General features: G+C 40.7%; 1 protein-coding gene across 4 annotated transcripts in view; it reads right to left on the bottom strand.

Moving 5' to 3' along the window:
* Positions 1–23102, bottom strand: part of kcnd1 (potassium voltage-gated channel, Shal-related subfamily, member 1) — a 92246-nt gene that overhangs the window by 56701 nt on the left and 12443 nt on the right. For 2 of the 4 annotated variants that reach the window (XR_008828643.1, XM_056385033.1), the window contains exons 1-2: positions 11702–12090; positions 1110–2362 (exon numbers count right to left, since the gene is read on the bottom strand). Coding sequence is in view for 1 of the 4 variants with exons in the window: in XM_056385033.1 (XP_056241008.1) it covers positions 1110–1265 (156 nt within the window). In the remaining 3 variants the exon portion in view is untranslated. Of the gene's footprint in view, positions 1–1109; positions 2363–11701; positions 12091–23102 lie in introns of those variants that run through there. The other 2 variants (XR_008828645.1, XR_008828644.1) reach the window with 2 other exon arrangements.

Raw genomic sequence — 23102 nt, 5'->3', positions numbered from 1 at the left:
TACTTTGGAAATTCAGCGAAGAGTGAAACAATAAAAATAAAAATTGATTTAGAAAAAAAATCTCTGTAGTCTCTAACAACTCTTTCCCTTCTCTTTGCTGTCTCCATAACAATGCTAGCAAACAACGAATTATGAGCCATGTTTTTCTGTTTCTTATTGTCAGGTGCTACTGGTCAGTGCAGGTGTCATTGATTGTTACCATGGTAACACTGGTCTTAGGCTTGAGTTAGTTTGGGGGTAAGGTGTCTGTCAGTCTCTTTTTTTGTGAAACAGTCTGACTTGCATTAGACTAATCTGTGAGCAAAATTAAGACCGGACCAACACAGACCAGTCTGAAATATCTCTGTGAAACCGACCCATGAGCAGCTGATGAATCTGACTGTAGAGCGTACACACTGATGGTGACAAATCAGATCTCTGATTGGTCAGGAAGCAGCCCAGCATGCTTAGGATTACACTCATGTTGAACAAATCTGCAACGAGCATGAGGCAGAGGGACCTTTATGTTGTGAGGTGGAAAGATAAGATAAAATTAGATAAATGTACTTTTAAATTATCAGTGTTGCTTCATCACATTTATCTCCAAACATGGTTAAAAGCATCTTTACAAGCCTGAGGTTAGGGTGTGGAGGTCAGGTGGTGTTTGGGCGTGTAGCTGAAGACATTTTCTGTAACCACACTCTGAAATGTAACCACACTGTGGTTTTTAAAACGTTGGCACTGAGTGAAACTGTCCTCCCAAGAAGAAAAACAACTGTGATGAAAAATGACTTTCTTCCTCTCCACTTCACAGTCAACCTCCCTCCTGCATCGCTACTAAAGGTCAACACTCCAGCAACACTTGTGTAACAACTTTGTTGCATCTATCTCACAATAAAAGGAGGGAATCAGTGAGGATGTAGAGGTCAGGGTGTCTGGATGCAGACCCCCGGCTCCCGGATGGAAGTCAGACACTAACGTCTCTACATAAAAGTCAAAGACTACTTAATGCACTGGCACTAAACATCAGGAGGTTCAGGCTTGTCCAGTATGAATGTAATTCCAAAGGACACTGGTCTGGGAAGGATGGTAGAAGATTTGGAGCATGCTCAGCAGACGGCAGCACCCACCTGAAACCTGACCCCGCTGACATTGACGTACAGGATCTCATCTGATCTGGACGAGTTGTCCACTGGAGGTTTGGGCATCGTCTTCTTGGCCAGCGGCAGCCAGCCCACCGCTGCCGCCCGCGCAAACGGCAGCCAGGTCGCCACGCCAGCCGCCATCTTGCATCAGAGCGTCCTACCTGTAGAGAGTTGAGTTCTGTCCTCTGGGGAAGGAGGAGCTAACGGATCCCAGGTAAGAGCCTCAACTAATAATTGTCGCTCACTTCTTCACCTGCCCTGATTTCCTCGAGCGCTCGGGGCAGCGAGAGAGGAAGTGGTCGGACATGTTGAGGGGGGGAGGAAGGGGAGAGGAGGAGGATGAGGAGGAGCGGAGGGAGGGGTCAGATGAGCGTTAGGTGTCAAGCCATGAAAGGAACACTGGGAAGGAGCGGGAAAACATCTGACAGGTATGTGTTCCGTCTTTTACTTTGAGGAGGTTGGGACGTCCTTCTATTAGATAGGGACAGAGACTTCCTGTTGCTTTCCAAAATAAAAGCTGGAATCTCTCAGAAAAGAGCGGAAATATTCCTGTTTTGAATATTTTTCTGATTCAGCTGTTGTTGTGTGGTTCTTTTAGTAAATAACAAGACATTCCGGCTCAGAATAACGAGTCTTGATTGAAAAACACCTCAGCAGGAGAAAATCTGTAAAACAATAATAAAGTTATTTTTTCTGATGTTGCTGCCTCAGGTTTATTGCTGCTGAGATTCACAACAACAAAAAGCAAAAAGACAAAGATCCAGGCAGGAAAGTGTTAAAGCATCTGTGTCTGGCCTCGACCTCGCTGCTTTCTCTCTCTCTCTTTCTATCTCTGTTTGAGTCTAGCTCTCTCACCCGCCCTCTCTCCCTCTGAAGACAGATTTGTTGCAGCGCCGCAGCCTTTCAAATTCTTATTAAATTGTGATGATGGTCCCTGAAGTTGCAAGATAGACAGAATTGCCGGCCTCCCTCTAAGTGTTTCTCTGCTGTGGAGATTATGGATCTGCAGCCTCTTCCTCTCTTTCTCTTTCTGCTTTTGCTTGCTGTTTTGTCCTCTCTACTTTTTTTTATCTGTCTCTCTGTCTTTTACTGTCTCTCTCTTTCTCTCTCTTGTTGAAGTCGGCAGGGCATTAGTAGTGGTGGTGGTGGTGGTGGTGGTGGAGAGACACTGGCTTTGTTTTTGAGGAGCAAGGAGGAGGCGTCAGACGGTTCTTACTCCATGTCCATGTAAGGCTGTCCTGTCAGAAAACACACAAACAGAAAAGAGACAGAGAGTGAGAGACAAAGCAGGAGGAGAGGAGAGGAGAAAGAAGATATGAAGTTGATGAGGGAAAAGAGAGAAAAGGGGGAGAGGGGAGACATGGGAGGAAAAATGGAAGGTAAATATAAGACACGAGGAAAGAAGTGAAAGGAGGAAATGTGGGAAAAATGTGAGCAAATGTGAACTAGAGAAGAAAGAACAGAAAGATGAGGGGAGGGGGGGGTCTCAATATGTTGAGGGAAAAGAGATAGGGGGAAAGGGGGAGAAAGGAGATGTGGGAGGAAAATAGAGGGTAAAGTGGAGAGAATAGGCTGGGAAGACTTTGGTGTTTGGGGTCGGGGGGGTGATAATGAGAGGAGAGGAGGAAACTGAAGAGAAAATGAAACAAGAAAAGGGAGAAAAGAGAGGAGGAGCCAGTACAGAAGGTATGGAAAGCAACAAGACATACTTAATGGATCAGTCCGTTTTATATTCATCAACAAATCCATTGTTCAGACTCCAAAAGTGTGTTAGTCCATCTCTCAACACTTCCTGACTGTGGCTTTCAGCTGTGAGCTCATTGGTTCAAACTGAAAACTAATATCTCACCAAACTAGTTTCATCTTAAGCTGCTAGTTTTTAATCAAACAAGAGGAAATAGTGACTTTGTTGGGAATTATTTTCAGCGGTGGATTAATCTACATTTTGAGCGGTAGTTAGTGTTTGGAGCAGCAGAACGGTGTGTGACATGAAGTCTAAATAAACTGCAGTGTGTGTTCATGGTGATGAAGGAACATGTGAACCAGTGAGACTCACTGATGTATTTTAAAAGTTTGTGGAAACAGAGGCGCTCTGAGGCTCAGGGGAATCAGATACATCACAGGGCATGTTAGTAGGAGATGTTCAGGGTTGGTTTGGATGTGAATATGTAGTTTGATGACAAGAGGAAAAGTTTGTACTTTAACCTTCAAAGCTACTTTTAAAGGATGCTGAGACAGGATCTGTGTAGGCATAAAACTTAGACTTATATAATACATACTACATAATTTCACAGCAGAACACTGAACAGTGTGTAAACAGCTTCATGTTTGTTCTCTAACAAGGTGACAGGCTGTGTCAAGGTTAAGGTTCAGTGTTGCAATGAACCGAAAGGAAGGAAATCAGTCTAAAAACTGATGGATGGAAAATTGCCCAATAGTGGATTCAAATTTACATAATTTGAGGTAAATGGGCCAATTAATGAAAACAGTGCTGAATGGTCCATTACACAGAAGACTGACAAACTTTCCAAGCAGAAAAGAGGACAAAAACTAAATACACAGGAACCTGAGGACATGATGAGAGTTAGAACAGTTATATTCAAGGGCGTTTTAAATTTTCAGGTCTAAGAAAAAGTAATTTAATCTGTAGTTTTAGTTAGTTAATATTCTTATTAAAAGACTCTTGAAAAGAACGTCAATAAAAAAATAAGGCAGCGCAACACAGGTACAAAGACAACATCATCAAATGAGTGTGTTATTATATTTTTAATTTATTACTCTTATCCTTGTCTTCCTTTATTATAGTCATTATTTTATTATTACCACCATTTTTACATTATTATTATTTTATTGTTTGTCATCTCTATCAAGGACATTTTAATTATGGTTAGCGCATTAACGATACAGCTGAGGTTGACATAACACTTTGGAGGTTTTTTAAAATTTATTTGAAACGTATTTATTTGTTTTGTTATGGAAGACAACCATTTTCCCCCAGTTTCTTATTTGCTTGATTGATTTAAATATAACTAATACAAATCAAAATATATCCATTATATTTTACTTGAAAAATAAACATGAATAGGAAGAGGAAGTATATATATATAATTATATATAATTTTGATTTCACCTCCACCCCATCTGAAACCAGACCCACACTCTTTGTTATATTCATGATTTACTCACAGTTACATGTTGTTTTAAATACAGGATGTCATCACAGGAGCAGAGGATTTAAAATAAGATTTTATAATTACATTAAAATGACTTTAGTGTTTCCTTCTTCCTGCTTCTATGTGTTAACTCAACATATAGAAAACTGACATTAGATGTTAATGCACAAAACCTTAGAAACATCTGAAATGAAAACCGGAGAATATACAGTTGGTCATCTCTGGTGTTCATCGATCCTCTCCTTCCTCGTCCCCCGACAGACGCAGCTCAACTCGTGTCCGTGTGTTTAAGATGAAGATATAAAGCTGCAGGTTATTAAAGATGTTTTTATGATCAGGCGTTAGGAGCGTCATCAGCCTGCTGAGGAAAAACACAGCCGTCCGTCTTGCTCTTTATTTCTCCCTCTGCGTTCTTCATTCAATAAGGCAGCCACAATAAAGTTTCCTGTGAAGCTGCTCTTTGTCAGATGAAAAGTTATTGTCGTGGGTTTATTGCATAAAGTCCACAGTGGGAGCAATAAAACTTTTCCCTGCTCAGGTTTGGTTTGAATACAAGAGTCATGTCTGAAGATTAACTTCTTCAGCTCCAAGATCGTCATCGTCACCGGCTCCATCTCATTTGAGAACTTTATTTCGGATTCTAGAGGAGATCTTTCAGAAAAAAATCTGCCAGGATGAATTTGTTTTCATTCTGTTCACCTAATAAAGCTGCTACTAGAAGTACATTAATTACCACTGCAAATATTTGATATGGCCAGAGGCTTTTGGACACTGGTGGTTTCCACATATTTTTGTGGTTTATATTCCATAACTACACAACAAAAACTATATAAAAAAATAAAAAAATAAAAAAGATTTTAAAATAAAGGCCTTCCATTCTATTCAATGAGAACTGGACACAAGTGGCTACAGAAGTTGCCCACCTACAGCTTCCTGTGTAGTCTGCATAACTGATAAGATATTTAGGTTTTTTTCCCCCCTAATTTGAGCTGGTGGAAAAGTAGATGTTGAACAGAAGAGGCCCCAGAACAGAGCCTTGGGGAACTCCACAGGTCATTTTTCAATGTTCTGATGTGTAATTACGGATCAACACAGAGTCCTTCAAACAGGATATAGTGTAAGTAAATAATTTTTAACTACAGTAAAAATTATACTGTACCTCCACTAAATATTATAGTATGATTATTTTGGTTTAATAAACCAAACTTAACTAAACCAAGAATTTCCTCAATGAAACAGTCACATAAAACATCTTCAAAAACACACAGCAAATTTATGGGTGTTCATGTAAAGACTGTTCACGTCAGAGTTCAACACACACACACACCTTCCTGTACTGCCTCAGTTAAATCTCTAGTGTGTGTTGTTGAATTATGAATGAAACTTTCAGCCTGACTGGTTTAGTTCAGCTGCACTGCCTCAGTTACCACTAAACACATACAATCCACCACAACAGACACACAGACACACATATGTATGAACACACACACATGCAAACAAATACAAACACACAGCCTCACCCTCCCTGCTGTTGGAACTGCAGTTTTTTGTTAGAGAGCTTTTACATTAAGATACAGCAGGAACCCCCACCCCCACCACACACATACACACACACACACACACTGTTCAACCATGCTGCAATGTTCCATTTTATTTCTGTATGTTACAGTGGCCGTGAAGTGGAAATCACTAGATAAAAGTTTATTATTCACAGCTGCTGTAGGTGTCAAGTCATAACTGTCAGATGAAGAGATTTACCTACAGTAATAAGAGCAGCAGCGGTAGTGGTGGTCATTTTAGTAGTGTATATTAATAGTTTTAGTCCTGATTGTCCCTCTGAGTCTCAGTCCTGTCCTCAGTCTGCCCGTCCTCTCTGTGGGAATCCCTGCTGACATCATGAGCAGACATTAGATATATTACAGCATCCACATGATGCTTTTCATCCACAGCCACAGTTCTGGGATCAGCATTTCACTCACACTGAGCGGCCTCTGTGGCTTCGACCCTGGAAGCTTCCGGTAATGGGTCGGCTGCTGGTTTTATGGCTATGACCGTGTGAGAGCTGAACCTGAGTCAGTGGATTTCGTGTACAACTGCTGAGTGAAGGACGGTTTTCAGCCTCCTCAAGAACCAGTGTGCTGCTTTTACAATGTGGTCACGGGAGTTTAAAAGAGTTGTTGTAACTTCAGAGCCTTAATGAATGAACTTACACAAGATAATCTGAAGTTTAAATATGAAAATAATTCAATTAGACAGTGAGTTTCTGCAGCGTCTGTTGAATCTTTTCCATCCAGTCTGTGTAGCAAACTCTGGGATCTGCATTTTTGTTCATGACAAGCCTCCTACATTAATTCCTACATTGTGATTATGAAATGATAAAAGGTAGAGTAAACAGATACAGCCTAATTTAATACTGTGATAGGTGGGGTCATATTTGGATCAGGCAAATTTTTGATCAATCAAGAAACTAGAAATATTTTAAAACAATTTTCCATCAATTATTAAGAAGGAAATGTAACACTGACAAAATATTTCAGGGTGTAAAGTACAACTGTCACACCAAAACACATCTACAAAATTTCTGTGTTTTCTACCCACATAAAGATTTATTCTTAAACAATGTTTCACTGACAAACTGGATCCATTGACAGATACACAACACCACGTTTCCCCAGAAGTGATACACAGCGATTTATACAGGAACAACAGGATATAACCTGATCTGCTGCTGATGTGACAGATGTTTCTGTAAATATGAAATCAAAGCTCTACTGTTTGCGAGCCGATCAATAACAGGACAACAACGTGTCTCCAATCACTGATCAATGGAGCAGAAAACATGTTTCTGATTACTGATCGATAACGAGGAAGCAGGGCTCTCTGATCCAAGATCAATAGGATGGTAAACAGGCCCAGGAAGTCCGACAGTATATTATTTTAACATTTTAAATGTTTTGATGGTGGTGGTGCAGAACGCTGTCCAACACGTCGCTCCACAATCTCCCATAAAGACACAGTCACAGAATCTAATCTGATTCCCATCATGTTCATCCTCATCAAACCATCACAGACCCCTGTGACCTGTAGATGGAGACACTGTCATCCTGACCCATCGCATCAGGATAAAGGTGAACAACTTTGCATTGATCTGCAGTGACCCCTCCCTCTAAGGGGACAAGTGGACCCAAACCATGTCAGCAAAATGCCCCGCTGGTGCAAATGCACAGCTGGTGACGCAAAGCGAAAATCCTCCGTAGACCAGATCGTCTCATTTCGGTCTGGCTTTGTGGTCTATGGCGGTTTCGAGGGGCCACACCTTCATAGACTACGTCCAAAGGATGCGGCCCCTGAGCTGAGAGACAGCTACAGTCCGACAATCCTGATCCTGCAGTGAAATTCTCAGTCACCTGAGGAAGAGCTGCTCTTCTGTTTTTCCCTACATGACACAAAAATGTGCAAGCATCGCTGTCATCACATGTCCGACTCGGTTTATTGACGTTCCCCATTGATCTGAATGCAGATGTCACTTTAGTCACTGTTACTACAGAAAACACTTTGTGACTGAAGCTCCCGCTCTGCGCCCCAACAACGAACTCTAGATACAAAATCAGAATCAACTGGGCCTTATCAGCATTTTGATACCTGCCAAAGAGCATGATGGGATGTTAACTGCTTCATTGTACTCTGCGGTGTTCCTGTGTGGAAACATCTGCATTCATTATGTTTCTCTACTCATTTACTCAGGTTTTTCCTTTGGTTTCCATTTGTAGATACGTACAGTACATATAGAGAGTGATATGAGTCTGGGCTCCACCTGCTGGCAGCAGAACAACGTGTGGCTTCTTGGCACTGACTTTTAATTTATATAATTCTGGATTTAATCAAAATATAACTAAGCTGCTCTGCGTGTGGAACAAATCTGATGCAGGTGGGGGCTGACTACCTGTTGCCTCGCTGTCATGTGATTAGCTGTTACTTCAGCTGTTGTCGTATTTGTCAGAATGTATTTCTTTTGAAGACGAGCAGCTGTGGTCACTCTGAATGAAGTGGATTAATGTGAAAATCTGACTTTAGAAGACAAGCTGCAGATTAAACTCCTCAGTGCCACCAGCTGCTGGATACTGTTACAAACCAAACCTGGGAGAAAAAAATCAGTCAGATTCTCACCTGAACTTAACTGTGTGGAAAATGTGGAGTAAGTAAAATTGTATAATTTTCTGGTTTTGCATCTGAATTAAGTTGTTGTTGTTTCACCGTCAGACAGACAGACAGGCGGTTTCCAAAAAACTGTCAAACTGCTCCTTTAAAATAAAACTCGTGCTGTGCTGTCACTCAAGCTGAAGTAAGTAACAGGAGGAACAGTGTTTCTGCTGGAGTGGAAACTGATGTAGACACACACACACACACACAAACACATTCACACACACACACACACAGAGCGAGGACATGGGTGGTCAGTCTGAGTGTTTGTGTGAAACCATTAGACGACCATCAGTGAGCAGCACTTCACTGCAGCAGACACACATACACAAGCACACACACACACAAGCACACACACACACGCACACACATGCACGCACACAAACACACACACAAGCACACACACACACAAGCACACACACAAGCACACACACACACACAGGCCAGTAAAGACACAAGAGATCATACGGTTCAAACAGGAAAGAAGAAAACATTAAAGTAGAAAAGTCGAGTGACAGAAAAGGAAGCATCAGAGAAACAACCTTTGAACAAATAACTTGCAACGGAAAATATGTTTCGTAGAAACGTAACTGTTTCATATCAACAAAGAGTAAATGTTAATTTACATGTTTGGCAACTTGATACTGAACGTCTCAGTGAAATGTTTTCCAGCAGAATATCTGATCTCACAGAATAATCTCCATCTGTAGTGACTCCAAGTTTTGAAACCGTTCTTTGGTTCTGTTCAGACTCACAGCTCTTGGTTCAGGTTCAGGATAGATCCTGGTCTGGTTTAATGCAAGAACAATTCACAGTAACTCCACATTCTGCTCAGTGTAATTGGGAAAACAACTGAGTGGTTGAATCCAGTGTTTCCGTTTGGTTTCTGATGTGATGGATTCAGTCAGATCAGAGCTGGATAATGAAACATTTCCTGTTGCTGCTGCTTCACATTAAAACACATCAGGACAAACAGACTTTTCTGAACCAGGAAACACGATGTGACAGCGATCTTTCATCAAAAATGGTCCAAAAGAGAAGTCAGCAGTCATTTGCAGCAGTTTCTAACAGCTGATCAGATCATGAACTCAGATGCAGTTTCTAATGGCACTATGCAAAAAGGCTGATTATTAAACGATTTCTGTATTGATAGCTGAATTTGTTTGGCTGCACTGTCAGCAGATTCTATTCTGTTGTGTTCATGTGTTTTATGACAGTAAACTCAATATTTTGTTGAGTTTTTGATTGTTGGTCAAAGAAAATAGAGCATCTGTATATGTTCGCTGTTTTCTGACATTTAAATAATCAATCATTAAAGAAACAAATTATTAGATGTATTAATTATGAAAATAATTATTTATAGTTTTCTTCAGATGGAATAATGCAACCTTACCTCAGGTTTTCTGTCTGTTAATATAAAAAAAATTTAAGCAGTTTACGATTTACGATAATGACCACAAAATAAACTAAAACCGTTCAGGGATTAAAACTAGATTGTGACACAGAATCCCTCTACCAGACCAGGACCACAAGATGGAGGGTGGAGGACCTGAGTTTTGGTGCCTCTGGACAGTTTCCCGCTTTGCTTGGTTGATAATTGTGTGAGGGTTAAAACGTAAACTGTGCAAGTCAGTGTAGCTTTTCAGTTAAATCTGTTATCAGTTAAATTTGACTTTAGTTACTGTGAACAAGTGCAAATTCTTTTGTGCAATCCACTCTCGTATTTTTAGACACTGTGCATCTCTTTGCACTTTGCATTTCACACATTTATTATAAATTCATTGATTTGTTTGACTTTTTGGGGTTTGTTGTATTTTCTCTTTGTATATTTTGAACTGCTCTGCACCATGACACAAAGCAAATTCCTTGTATGTGAAAATCTACTTGGCAACAAACCAGCGGCACTTTGGCTGACATGAAGCCTCCATGTTTTGTTTGGTTTTTTGGCGTTTCAGTATTATTTAGAGGCAAGTCAGATACACCAGAGCTTTCAGACCCAAACCAACTATGAACATCTCCTTCTAACCCGTACCGTGATATATCTGATTCCTCTGAGCCACAGAGCTCCACTGTCCATAAACTCCATAAATGCACAAGCTGTAGTAACACACACTGTCCTCCTCAAACACGCCATACAACACCAAATGTAGATTAATCCGCCACTGAAAATAGTCCCTAACAAAGTCACTACTTCCTCCTGCTTGTTTGAGAAAAACTACAGAGAGCAGCTGTTTCAGGAAATTACTGAACCTGTTTTAAAACAGAAACTATATCTTTATGAGATGTTTTTTATGTTTTCAGTAGGAACCAATGAGTTCAGAGCTGAGAGCCACAAACAGAAGAGGGAAATCAGAAAGTATTATATCTACAAAAAACACGTAAGCATGCAACACCCGTCACGACTCGACTTGATATAAAAACTACAGACTGAGCACCATGTCCAGCCTTCAGCTCTGTTCTGTACAAAATATAAATTCATCTTTATAACGGAAATTATATGAAAATTGAATGAGGTTTGGTTGTGTTTAGCGGTACAACCACAGAGCATATTAGTGAGCACAAAGTGTGTGTGTGTGCACGTGTGTGTGTGTGTGTGTGTGTGTGTGTGTGTGTATACATATGAAATGTGTGTGTGTCTGAATGCTAACCACCGTTAATAGCAAACACACAGAACTTCATCACTAATTCATACTGCTGGATTACGTCAACCTCAATACACACATGCATGAACGCATGCACACACGTACAAGCACGCACGTACGCTCGCTCTCACACACACACACACACACTCTACAAAATCAAGTAATTGTGTCTCTTCCTGTTCTACCTGTTATTCTATTACTTTTCTGTTTTTGTGTCCTAAACTGCTGCAGCTGTTTTGAACTGTTTGTTCCAAACAAACTCAACCATCTATTCCATTCTGTTTTCCTCGCTCTGCTGTTCCACTTCTTTTTCCTTGTCTTTTCTATCTGTATTCTTTCTTGTCACTTGTCTTTCTTTCTTTCCTTATTATTTTCTCCTCTCTACACCTCTTTATTACAAGTTTTCTACTCTGATTCTATTTTCTTCTCCTCTCTCCAAACTCTTCCCCCTCTCTCCACCCCTCCGTCCCGTCCCCTGCTCCTGTCCTCCACCAGACTTCCACTCTTCTTATTCTATTCTCAGCAGTAGCGGTGTATCTGGAGCAGTTTTCATCCTACTTACCACAGCTGATGATGATGATGATGATGAAGGTGAGGAAGCAGAGGAGGGTGAGGAAGGCAGAAGCAGGTTTTTCCAGGATGGATGGATGCAGGAGGACGCAGGAATAATAATAAAAAAGAAGAAGAAGAAGGTGGAGGAGGAGGAGGAGTGTTGTTTTACTGTCTCAGATCTGTCCTGCTCTGCTGCCGCGGCAACAACCACATCTCCTGTCATCCCTCCTCTCTCTTTCTCTCTCTCTCTCTCTCTCTCTCACACACACACACGCGCTGGCTCACTCGCTCTCTCTAGCTCCACCTCCTCCCATTTGCTTACTCGACCCTCCCCTCCTTCTCCCTTTACTCTCTCTCACTCTCTCTGTTCGTTGTCATTTCTCACTCTCCTCCTGCTCTTTTTTTCTTGTCCCTCCTTTTCTTTGTGCACACACACACACACACACACACACACACACACACACACACACACACACACACACACACACACACACACACACACACACACACACACACACACACACACACACACACACTGCTCCACATTAAACAGACTGATGGGAGTTTCATTTTGGGAAGAGAGACAGAGAAAACAGGGAGAGAGAACAGATTACTACATCTGATATAACAGATCAATAAAAAAAATCTGATTAAATTATAAAAATGTTACATTTTCTTTAACACTTGTTTGGAAAAAAGAAAACTAAATAAAACAAATAGAAAATAAAATCAAGAAATTATTAGCACAGGTAAATAACCTGTATCTGGGACACGTGAGAAAAGTTTAAAAAAAGAAACAGCAATATAAAAATACTTCATTCTCATATGTACTTTTGTCTTATTCAGGTGCCTATAGTGCGATGGTGTCAGGTTATAAAAATTATAACCTTTTTTATAAAAAACAAAACTTCAGAGTGAAATTACAAAGGTATTCATATTATGGTTTGGTTTTATTGTCAATTCAACAAATTTATTAAAAAAATATGAATATTTTTAATTCTTTTCAATTTACTAGGAGCTTTTTGTTGCTCCAGCTACTACTATTATTGCTGTGTGAGGTCAGAGGAATCAGAGTGGTTTGTTCTGTGAAATTGTGCAGAGGTCATGTGTCTCAGACACGTGAAGAAACCCAATCATCTTGACCACTTAGTCAGACAAAACACTGCCATCACACCCACACCCACACACACCCACCCCCACACACACACACACACCCACACCCACACCCACACCCACACACACACACACACAGCTGTAAACTGGATCTGCTTACTTAAACATTTAAACAGAAAACTGAGGCTCAACAACAAACAGCTACTGTATCTCTACTGGTAACAATGTTGTTTATTTAGCCATATGTGACATATTGTCATATAAATCTAAAGTTAAAATATAAAGTTTTTGAGTCATTCAGATGGACAGAGGTGGAATTTGACAAGTTTCTGTGGAGTATTCCTTTACAAGGTTCATCCTCACACTGGTTAACAAACATCAGTACAAACAGTCCATCTGTGGTCTTATGTTGGTTTTACTGTTGTCATGACAACTGCACCAGTAAAACAACAATGATTTTTAAGTCACACAATGCTAGCTGTGAAAAGAGTTACCATTAACTATGGTTAGCAGTTAGCATGTAGCTTTGGATGGTTTACTTTTTGTTCATTGTTTGTTTGTTTAAATCCGGTCCATACTTGGGCCAAATCCTTGTTTTCTTCTGCCCCAGTAAACACCCGGTTCGGTGGCCCGAATATGGCCCATACACAGCACGTTTAACAGATGCTATTTCCACATCTGGACCAATTCTGGCACACACACAGAAAATCTTCCAGCTTTTCGGATAATACAGCCGGATAACAGCCGGAATCTGCCTGGATGTGGAAGCTCCATTTTGCTCTCTGGGTGGCTAATTACTGCTAGCCTTGGTTGACAGTTAACATTATTTGACTCTGTGAATGCTGCGTTTATGTCATATGGAAAAGATAGAAAAGATTCCCCATATTAACGACCTGAAAGAGTTCACATCATCAAGATGGTTGTATGATAAAAGAGTTGGTCATATTAAGAATAAAATGTTGTGCACTGGCAACACAAAACCTTATCCATTCAACTTTGGTTTATTGAAATCTGACTGTGGTAGGGCATCCATGTTTTGTTTGGAGACACTTCCATGTCAGTTCTCATTAACTCAGACTCCACAACTTTGATTTGACATACGCGCTGTGGAATTACCACGAGACTTGTCTGAGTTAGCATTTTTTGATCAGCCTTTGTCCTTCAGTGTTTTTTTTTTTGTGATTAGAAATTGCTTCTATTAATATTTTAGCAACTCTGCATGTTACTTTGTGAGTGTCTACACATTTTGTATTCAATGTTCACTTCAATAATTAATTTGCACAAATACAAGTTGCTAATGGCAACTGCTTCAATAAATGAAGTGAGCATGCTCAGAAATTTAAAAATATCTCAATGATCAGAAAAATGTAAATTTTATCCAAATTAGTGTCAACATGAGACAACATGTAGAAAACACACAAACACTGGCTCGTGGTGCATGTTCAGAATGTATATACGCCCACACACACACACACACACACACACACACACACACACACACACACACACACACACAGTTCAGTTCCAGCCTAATATTAATAATTAATGTAAAGAGTCATTGGTCAGCTGTCAGAATGTCACTCATGTTGTCATCACACGCACACACACACACACACACACACACACACACACACACACACACACAAGAAGCAGCTGGACAACATATCAATTTTTAATGTCAGTGAAAATATTTTGTTGTAAAGCTTCAGTTCTGGTTGAATGAAACTTTAAAAGGTTCAGTTCACACAAACACATCTCTGTTCCCGCTATCATCTCTCTTTGCAGGCGAGAACATTTTCTCTCCTTCTGTCCATGTGCTGATCATTTCTTGTCCACATCAAACCAAACCAAACATAACAGAACCAACCTGCATCACCGACTGGGCAAAGGCCCCAGGGGGCCCCAAGACAAGATTAACTCCACATTATCTACATCATTTGATTACAGATCTATAGCACTAACAATGCACAAAAATGTTGTGAAACATTTGACCTTTATCGAAAAAATTGGCCATATTGTTATTTTGATTATATTTGAATTAATTGTGCATCCCCAGTTTATATTATGGTCATTTGTTGTAAAATTGAATTTTATCTGCCTACGTTTATTTCTGTTTGTCAAATAATTCAAACACAGAACACCTTGGTTAAAGTACCATTATTATACCATAAAGGCTGCAATGGACAATTATTCATTTTCTTTAATAATATATCTTTAAATTTATAAAATATCAAAAAATATGCATGGTGCTTTTTTTGTCTTACAGACATGTTGAATTTACTGTGAAAGAAAACTGGGAATCTAAAGCTAAATATGTCATTTTGTTTTGAAAAATGACTCGAATGATTAATTGATTGTCAAAATTGTAGTCAATTAATTTTCTGTTTACTACAAATCAACTGTGGCCTCTCCCTCAGTTTGGAGACACAGTGTGGATCCTGCTGCTGTGTGACCACCACACATATTAAATAAAGTCAGAGAGAAGAAGCTGCAGTCACGTGTTTCAGTGTGGGAGGTGTTAACACTATGATACTGAAGGAGACGGAGCTGAGGTCTGGTGAGCTCCAGCCAAATTTAATCCCTGGTTATGTCCTAGGGCTGCACAATTGATTGAAATATAATCAAAATTGCAATATGGCCAAGTGGAATATCCAAATCGCAGGAGCTGCAATTTATTTGATAAAGGTAAAATGTGTCACATTGTTGTGCATTGTCCATAAGAGTTGTGGTGCTACAGCGATGCCGCAGCCTACAAATCATATTCTCCAGATGTAAAGGAACATGTTTGTTTGGTACAAGCCCCAAAAATATTAAAAATTTTCTGTGAAAATGAAACGCAAAAACGACCATTCCAACTGAAATTCCAATATCTACAAAACAAATCCTAATTTTTGTTGCGTATCGTGCAGCCATTTCCTGACCCTTTAAAGGCTTGTTTCTTTATTACTTCTATCACTATAAAATTACGTATTTATAATCTACGAAAAAGAGAATGGAGGAGAGGAAAACACTCGATCCTACATTTCCCATTATGCAATTTAAAACTTTGAGTGATTTTAATGAAATTAATTTAGTCATTTTGCCATTTTAAAATCTGGTGTGAACGGGTTACTAGCCGCTTTTTGCTTTCTCTCTTCTTTCAAATCAGATTCAATATTAAAACACGCAATGTCCCAATAACATAGAAACATGACTGAAGTCATCTTATATGAATATATTTCCTCCTCTTTCTCCTCCCTTCCTTCTCTTTCTTTCTGGCTTTCATTTTCTCAACATCTCTTTTCTTCTCCCCTGTGGTGAAGAATAAGCTGTAATTGTGTTTATTTATATTGTATTGGGAAGACGGGAAATACCAACACACACACACATACACACACACACACACACACAGTGATGGAAAAATCAATGGTTAATCAGGTAGTGAGAGGGGCGTTTGGACTCAGGGGACAGTTTGTATAAGTCCCCATTACTGCTGCATTCCCCCAGGTAAACTTAACACACACACACGGGTTTCCATTAATATCAGAGATTAGTTTCAGTTTCAGTTGCTTTTGACCAACCAGGACAGAGGTCAGAAATAATAAAATGAAATGCATTGTAATGGTCGTCTTGTCCACTCCCACAAAGACCCAGAGGTCTGATTTCTATTTCCCTCCAGCTTCGGTTTCAACAAACAATTGGCTGGGTTCCTGGTGGGAAGCCAGTGAGGGATTCATCCCTGTGTGTCTGCAGGACAAGAGGACAGTTCACCTACAGTCCTTTGGTAACTGGCATTTCTCTGTACTGAGGTCTAAACGCTCTCCTTCACTGTATGGACTGTGCTGCTTTCACTGAACAATGTTGCTCAATGCTTCAATGGGCCTTTGTTCCCTTTTTGCATGGAGTCAATCCAGGTGCACAAAATGAAGGTAAAGTGCTTCCTGCAATGCAACACAAAGCTAAACATGTCCCTTACATATAAACATATATTGAGTGTATATAGTGCAATAATCATACATCATGCTCTCATCCACATCACACCTTGTGTCCTCTCCACAAAACACCTGGGAAAGAGTCTATGTGAAGAGGGAAGATGACACCAAGAATCTGTCAGGAGGGGGAAGTGGGTTGTCCAAAGATCACAGGGTTGATCCCCATGCTTCCCCTGCTCCTCCTGCCCACATGTTAATGTGTCGTTGGGCGGGACACTGAAATCCAAACAGCTCGTGATGGTCAGACCAGCACCTTGTATGGAATCTCACTGCTGTCCGTCTCTGTGCGTGTGTGTGTGTGTGTGTGTGTGCGTGGGTGTGTGTGTATGTGTATGTAAAGTGCTATATAAACACAGCCATTTACCACAGCAGAAGTCAGAACAGGCTGAAGAATGAGCAGATTAGAAAGTCAACAGAATCGTTTAAAACAATAACAATACCACATATTGTAGAGTAGAATAGAATAGCTTCATTTTCTATCAGTGGTGTTGCAGGAGGAAAGAAGTGAAGTAAAAGAGGAGGAGAAGAAGAAGAAGCCTAAGAAGAAGAGGAGGAGGAGGGAGGGAGGGTCATAGGAAAGGCTTTTTGTGGACATATTGATCGTAAGAGGAGACACACTATGACTCTGTGTTTGTGTGTGTGTGTGTGTGTGTGTGTGTGTGTGAGAGAGAGAGAGAGACCTCATTAATAATTCAGAGTGGCCCAGTGCAGTCTAGGAGGAGGGAGAGAAGGACAAAAAATGAAAAACGGGAGGAATTCGGAGAAAGAAGAAGGGAGGAGAGATGAACACACACACACACACACACACACACACACATACACACACACATAAACGGTGATATTCCCCTGAGTGTGTGAGTGTGAGTGTGAGTGAGTGTGTGTGTGTGTGTGTGTGTGTGTGTGTGTGTGGTGTCTATATATAGGCAGCAGTGCTGAGTGGACTGACATTTCCCAGACAAACAGGGAACTCCCAGACGTCCTCAGAGTTCACTGAGAGGAGACCAGAGTCAGACTGAGTCTCCAGGATTCAGGATCAGTTAACTGACCATGGGTTAAGTGCAAGGGTGTAATTACCAAACACCCACTGCTTTTCAAGACTTTTAAAGATTCAGTTCGATATCCCCAGGGTTGGCACAGGCCTCTCCAGAGTCATATAAGTAGTAAGTCAGTATTAAGATGAATAAGTAGCTGGCTTGGTAGTAACAGGGATGGAGTTCTGACCGGCTACAGGGTACAAGCCCAGGGCCAACATATACTGTGCAGTGAGAAAAAATGGTATTTATTTTCATTTCCATCTGATTTTCCATGACTTCAGTCTCCTGGTTTCCCAAACAAACCACAAGCTTACAAAAACAAAACTACAATAACTGTCATAAAACTGACCCTGCTGGGAGGGACAAGATGGCTGAGCTCATCCTGTCCCTACAGGGACTTGGTCATCAGCTCCCGGTCCTTCCTCTCCAGCAGCCTGCCCCTCCACGCTGCACTGACCTTCCCCCTCCACTCAGACATCAGAGTCCCTTCCTCTCAGCTGCTGCCATCAGGTTAAAACTCATACAAAACTCATCACACCATCACCGTCCTTCCTGAATCAGTCCCTCCAAGCTGAGGTCCCTGAACATCTCACACAGGACGTCCTGACTTTACGGCTCAAGCAGCTTGCTTACTGTTACTCCCTAAAGAACCAGCCCCATGATGTTTTGATAGGTGCTGTTGACATAATTTGAATAAGCGATCAGTACTAGGATTACTGGTTGATATAGCAACGTTATGATGATGTTATTAGTCATTAAGATTCTCAGCTGGACCTTTGTCAGTTTATAATCAGAGATGTCAGGGTTACATTTACTTACTCATTTAACATGTGAGGGACAACACTGAAGCTTCAGTGCAGTAGGAGACCTTGGTGTATGTAGTAAGTACTACTGTTACTACTACTGTACTTTTGTTTAATAATTGAAGGAGATAAGGTAAAGAAGTGCATAGTAAGTGCTAGTTAGACATGTTAGGGTGTTAGAGGTGTTAGGAGAGAGGGGACGCCCCTGCTCTCATAGACTTTTTAGTATGTTCCAACAACGGGGAACCACAGACCAGAACACTCTGGACTAGGGTCGTGCCGATGGACATATCGGTAATCTGCGATCATCAGAACGATCGCCGATAGCTCATACCTTTGCAAATGTCGTGACAATATTTGAAAGTAGTAACTCATGAATATTTGTAGTATTAAATTAATATTAAATTTAATTTGCCTGCCACAGTTTCACGTATATAACTGCATATAACCATGCTTGCAACACACACACACAAACACTACAACAAGCTGATGTACAAACATTTGGTTGTAAACACAACAACATTTGGACAGGATGAGAGAGAGAGAGAGAGAGAGAGAGAGAGAGAGAGCGATGAAAGCCATAAACAGCTATTTGTACACACCTTCCCTTTCTGAGAACAAGAGAGAGACCCTAACTCTAAGGTGAGGGATAACCAAGACCTCTACCGACGGGTATATTTGGGTTTCGTCTGTACAGCAGTGATATGAGAAGCCATGCAGATAATGGTACGCATCATAACATCTAGGCCATTGGGACACCCTATGAAGTCTTTAAGTATCGCCGTTCTCACAAGTTTGAAAATACGTTGGTGGTCCATCCACTTCCACAACACAGGCAAGATGGCGACCGCTGAACGTCAGAAGGGTCCATCGTTTCACACTCAACTTTTTGACTGTTTTGAGTGCATCATCCAGGTACTTTGCTCTCAAAATAGTAAGGGCGAGTATGGGAGCATGCAAAGTGAGACAGAGGTCAGCTCTATCTGAACAGCTTGCCAATGGTCAACATGGTCAAATTTTGCTTTGTGCAGATTTACTTCTCCCTGCGAGTGAAGCCACTGATCAGTCATTTCACTGCAATAAACAGATTTTCCCAAGAAATGTCATTGTTTTAAATGTTGCTGCTGTGAGCGGTCCCGTGCAGAACGCTGCTGCTACAGCGCCCCCTCACTGCAAGACGTTTAACTGCAGTTTACATGTGCACCTTTATGTTCACTTCATGCTTGATGAACTTGGATTTTATGTCTATTTCAAAGTGACTCACCATCTCCTCACAGACAGTGAGTATGTGCGCTGGTGTTTGTTTGCTCATAGCAGCAATTTTTAAAGCCATCAGATAAAATATCAAATTGGATTTTTAGGGAGACTAATGTTTGGCCTGCTCTCCGTTTTCCTCCAAAATAGAGGAGTCACTCCCCGTCATCAGTCATAAGTTTAAAACTCATCTCATCAACAAACACTTCACGACCCGGCTCTGTCATCCCCGTTGAATCACAATCTCTAATATCATCCTCGTCCTCCCTGTCTAATAGTCTGGTCTGAGGCCCCCAGAGAGAAAAACTAATAAACTCTCTGACTGTGTTGATGTATATAATGTGATGATGATGTATGAAGTGAAGCTTATTTTACTCAGGACATTAAAAAGCAGCAGTGAGTATGAAAAGGTCACCGCTTATATGATGTTATTTTTCAAAATGCCATTATTATTTCCTCTGTAACTGATCACCCCATCATTTGTGCAGCCAACAAGACAAAAACCAATCAGTCAAATGGGTTTTGACCAATCAGTGGGTAGTTTTTTTTTTTTTAATCAAAAATTAAAACCCTGAGGTGGTTGTGTGTGTCTCTGCAGAGGATCTGAGCCCATAAACACTGAAAACCGGTTTTAACGTAGCATGTAGCCAGCAGCTAAGTGTTTGTTTCATGTCTAATTTATAAGAGTTCCTTCTTGATGAATGATTCATGTGGAGGTGTAAATAGTTCTGCAGAGGTTAGCCTGGATTAGCTTAGCGGCGCCCGGCCACACCTGAGTGCCAGGTGATTCAGTGTCGAGCTGCTGCTGCTTCACATTTGGAGGAACCAGTTTCAGATTACATAACCAACACCTTCCTGTGTCTAAGGCTGGATGCAATTTTCTGTATTTTTATAGTTTTACAGTGGTCCAGCAAATAACACATCATGATAAAATTATATATAATATTCATAATAGAAGGAAAAATAAAAGAATTAGAGATGCTGTGTAAATTATTGTATTATTAATGCAACGGCCCTACTTAAAAATCACATTAAGTTGTCTAAATAGAGGCTTTGTACGTAAAGAAACAGTTCAGGATTAAGAACAATTAATTACGGAGCTGTAGTCAGGACTTGGTTAACCTACAGCAGCTTAGCATAATGACTGGAAGCAGAGCGAATCAGCTAGCCTGGCTCTGTCAAAGTGTGTGACAACACGCCGTAAAGCTCACTTGTATCTTTATTTGATTTTTACTAACTGAAATATTCAGATTCAGTTGGTCTATGAAGCTGTGTTTATCACTGGTTTATCACGAGGAACAGCAACTTCTATGTTTTAATCAGCAGTTTTAGATGTATTTTGATCCGATCTGAATTGTCAGCTGTGACACCTTATATAGACAGGTGTGTGTCTTTCCAAATCATGTCCAATCAGCCGAGTTTACCACAGGTAGACTCCAATCAAGGTGTAGAAACATCTTAAAGATGATCAAGAGGAACCTGAGTTTCCAGGTGTCAAAGGAAAGGGTCTGAATACTTATGTCAATGTCGTATTGTAGTTTTTTTCTTTTTAATACATTTACAAAAAATTCTAAAATTCTGTTTTTGCTTTGTCATTATGGGTTATTGAGTGTAGGCAGTTTGAGGAAAAACATGAATTTAAATTATTTAGCATAACAACATAACAAAATGTGAAAAGACTGAAGGGGTCTGAATACTTTTTGAATGCACTGTAAATCCACTATCTTGTGCATACAAGATTAAAAATATCTCAACTTTTGGGACTTCTGGGGCTCTGTGGATGATTCAGATTCCAGAAAATGGTATGAACCCTGACCCTCTATTCATAATGGAGACCAGCAGCTTTGTGACATAACTTCTAAACCCCAGGCTACAGTAGAGAGGAGCTGTAAGATGAATGAACTCTGCTGCAGGATAGATAAAGGGAGAACAACTTCAGCGTGTTCCCCGATAACATCGAGACCTGATATCCATCTACTGTTAACTCTCTCTCTCTTTCTCCGTCTGTGTCCGCCTATGTCTCTCTCTCAGAGGCTGAGCATGTTAGCGGAGGGTGGCGCAGTGACCCAGAGTTTATAATTTAACACTCATGCATGATAGATGAGACACTCACACAGAATGAGCAAAATTCAAACTCAAAGTTCTGCATTTAAAAGCTGAAAGGAGTGGAGACAGGGAAGGGGGGGAGAAGGGAGGTAAAAAGATATGGACTAAGAGAGAGACAGAGAGAGAGAGAGAGAATATATTGACAGAGGAGTAGAGGAGGAGGAAGATGAGTTTTACTATGTGTATGTCTATAAAAAGCAGGAAGAAGTGAAACAGGGGAGGAAGGAAGAACAGGATGCAGGATAGAGGAATCAAGAGAGACATTCAGACAATGAAGTGGAAAGAGGGAGACAGATGGAGAAAGACAAGAGGAAGTGAACATGGGAAGGAAGAGAGGGATGAACTGTTTGGATCGAAGGATGGAAGGACAGAATAAAAGAGTGAGAGAATGAAGAAGAGGAGAAAGTGTACAGGCAAACAGGAGGAACTGAGGAGGAAAAAGAAGAGGAAAGAAGTCTATTGGGAGAAGGAGGAGAAGGATGAAGAAGAAGGAGTACTCTGAGGCTGACACTGTGAAAACAGAAGCTACTAAAATTCAGCTGTTGGAAGTCTCCACCCCTCTGGGACAGAGCAACTGTAGATAACAAACACACCCTGAGAGAAGAAAACCAGAGCAGAAACCCTGTCAGTGCAGAGTGGAGGAGAGGAAAGAGGAGAGAACGATGGTCTGAGCGTCTCATTTAATCGCATATTCAAAAAATTATGTTATGGGTCAAACTGCCCTGCACCGTTAAAGTGTACATCATATTTACTATTTAATGAACATTTCCTTTGAAAAGTTCAAACCGTTCACATTTATTTTAAAGGTAATGCAATGGTAAGGACTTAAGCAAAGGGTGAAGTCAGTGGGCAGGCAGTGGTCCGTAACAGGCACCAACACCAGGTACAAAGGCAAAGAAAGAGCAAGCAAAAGGTGAAGTCCAAAAATATACAAAAGGTCAAAAGACGGGCAGGTACAAAAAGGCTGGAACGCTCCAGCTGGGATGGCACGATATACTGTACAGTCAGGCAGAGCACAAGTGGGAGTGGACCAGTATGTCTACTAGGAGCAACTGACTGGAAAGACAACAAATAAATAACTGAATGAACAGTGACAGTTCACATGAAAAGTGCCACAAATAGGTTGAACA

Source organism: Seriola aureovittata, chromosome 9, assembly GCF_021018895.1.
Source record: "Seriola aureovittata isolate HTS-2021-v1 ecotype China chromosome 9, ASM2101889v1, whole genome shotgun sequence".
NCBI lineage: Eukaryota > Metazoa > Chordata > Actinopteri > Carangiformes > Carangidae > Seriola > Seriola aureovittata.
The sequence above is the reverse complement of the archived record's forward strand: the minus strand, read 5'-3'. Positions and strand labels throughout refer to the sequence as shown.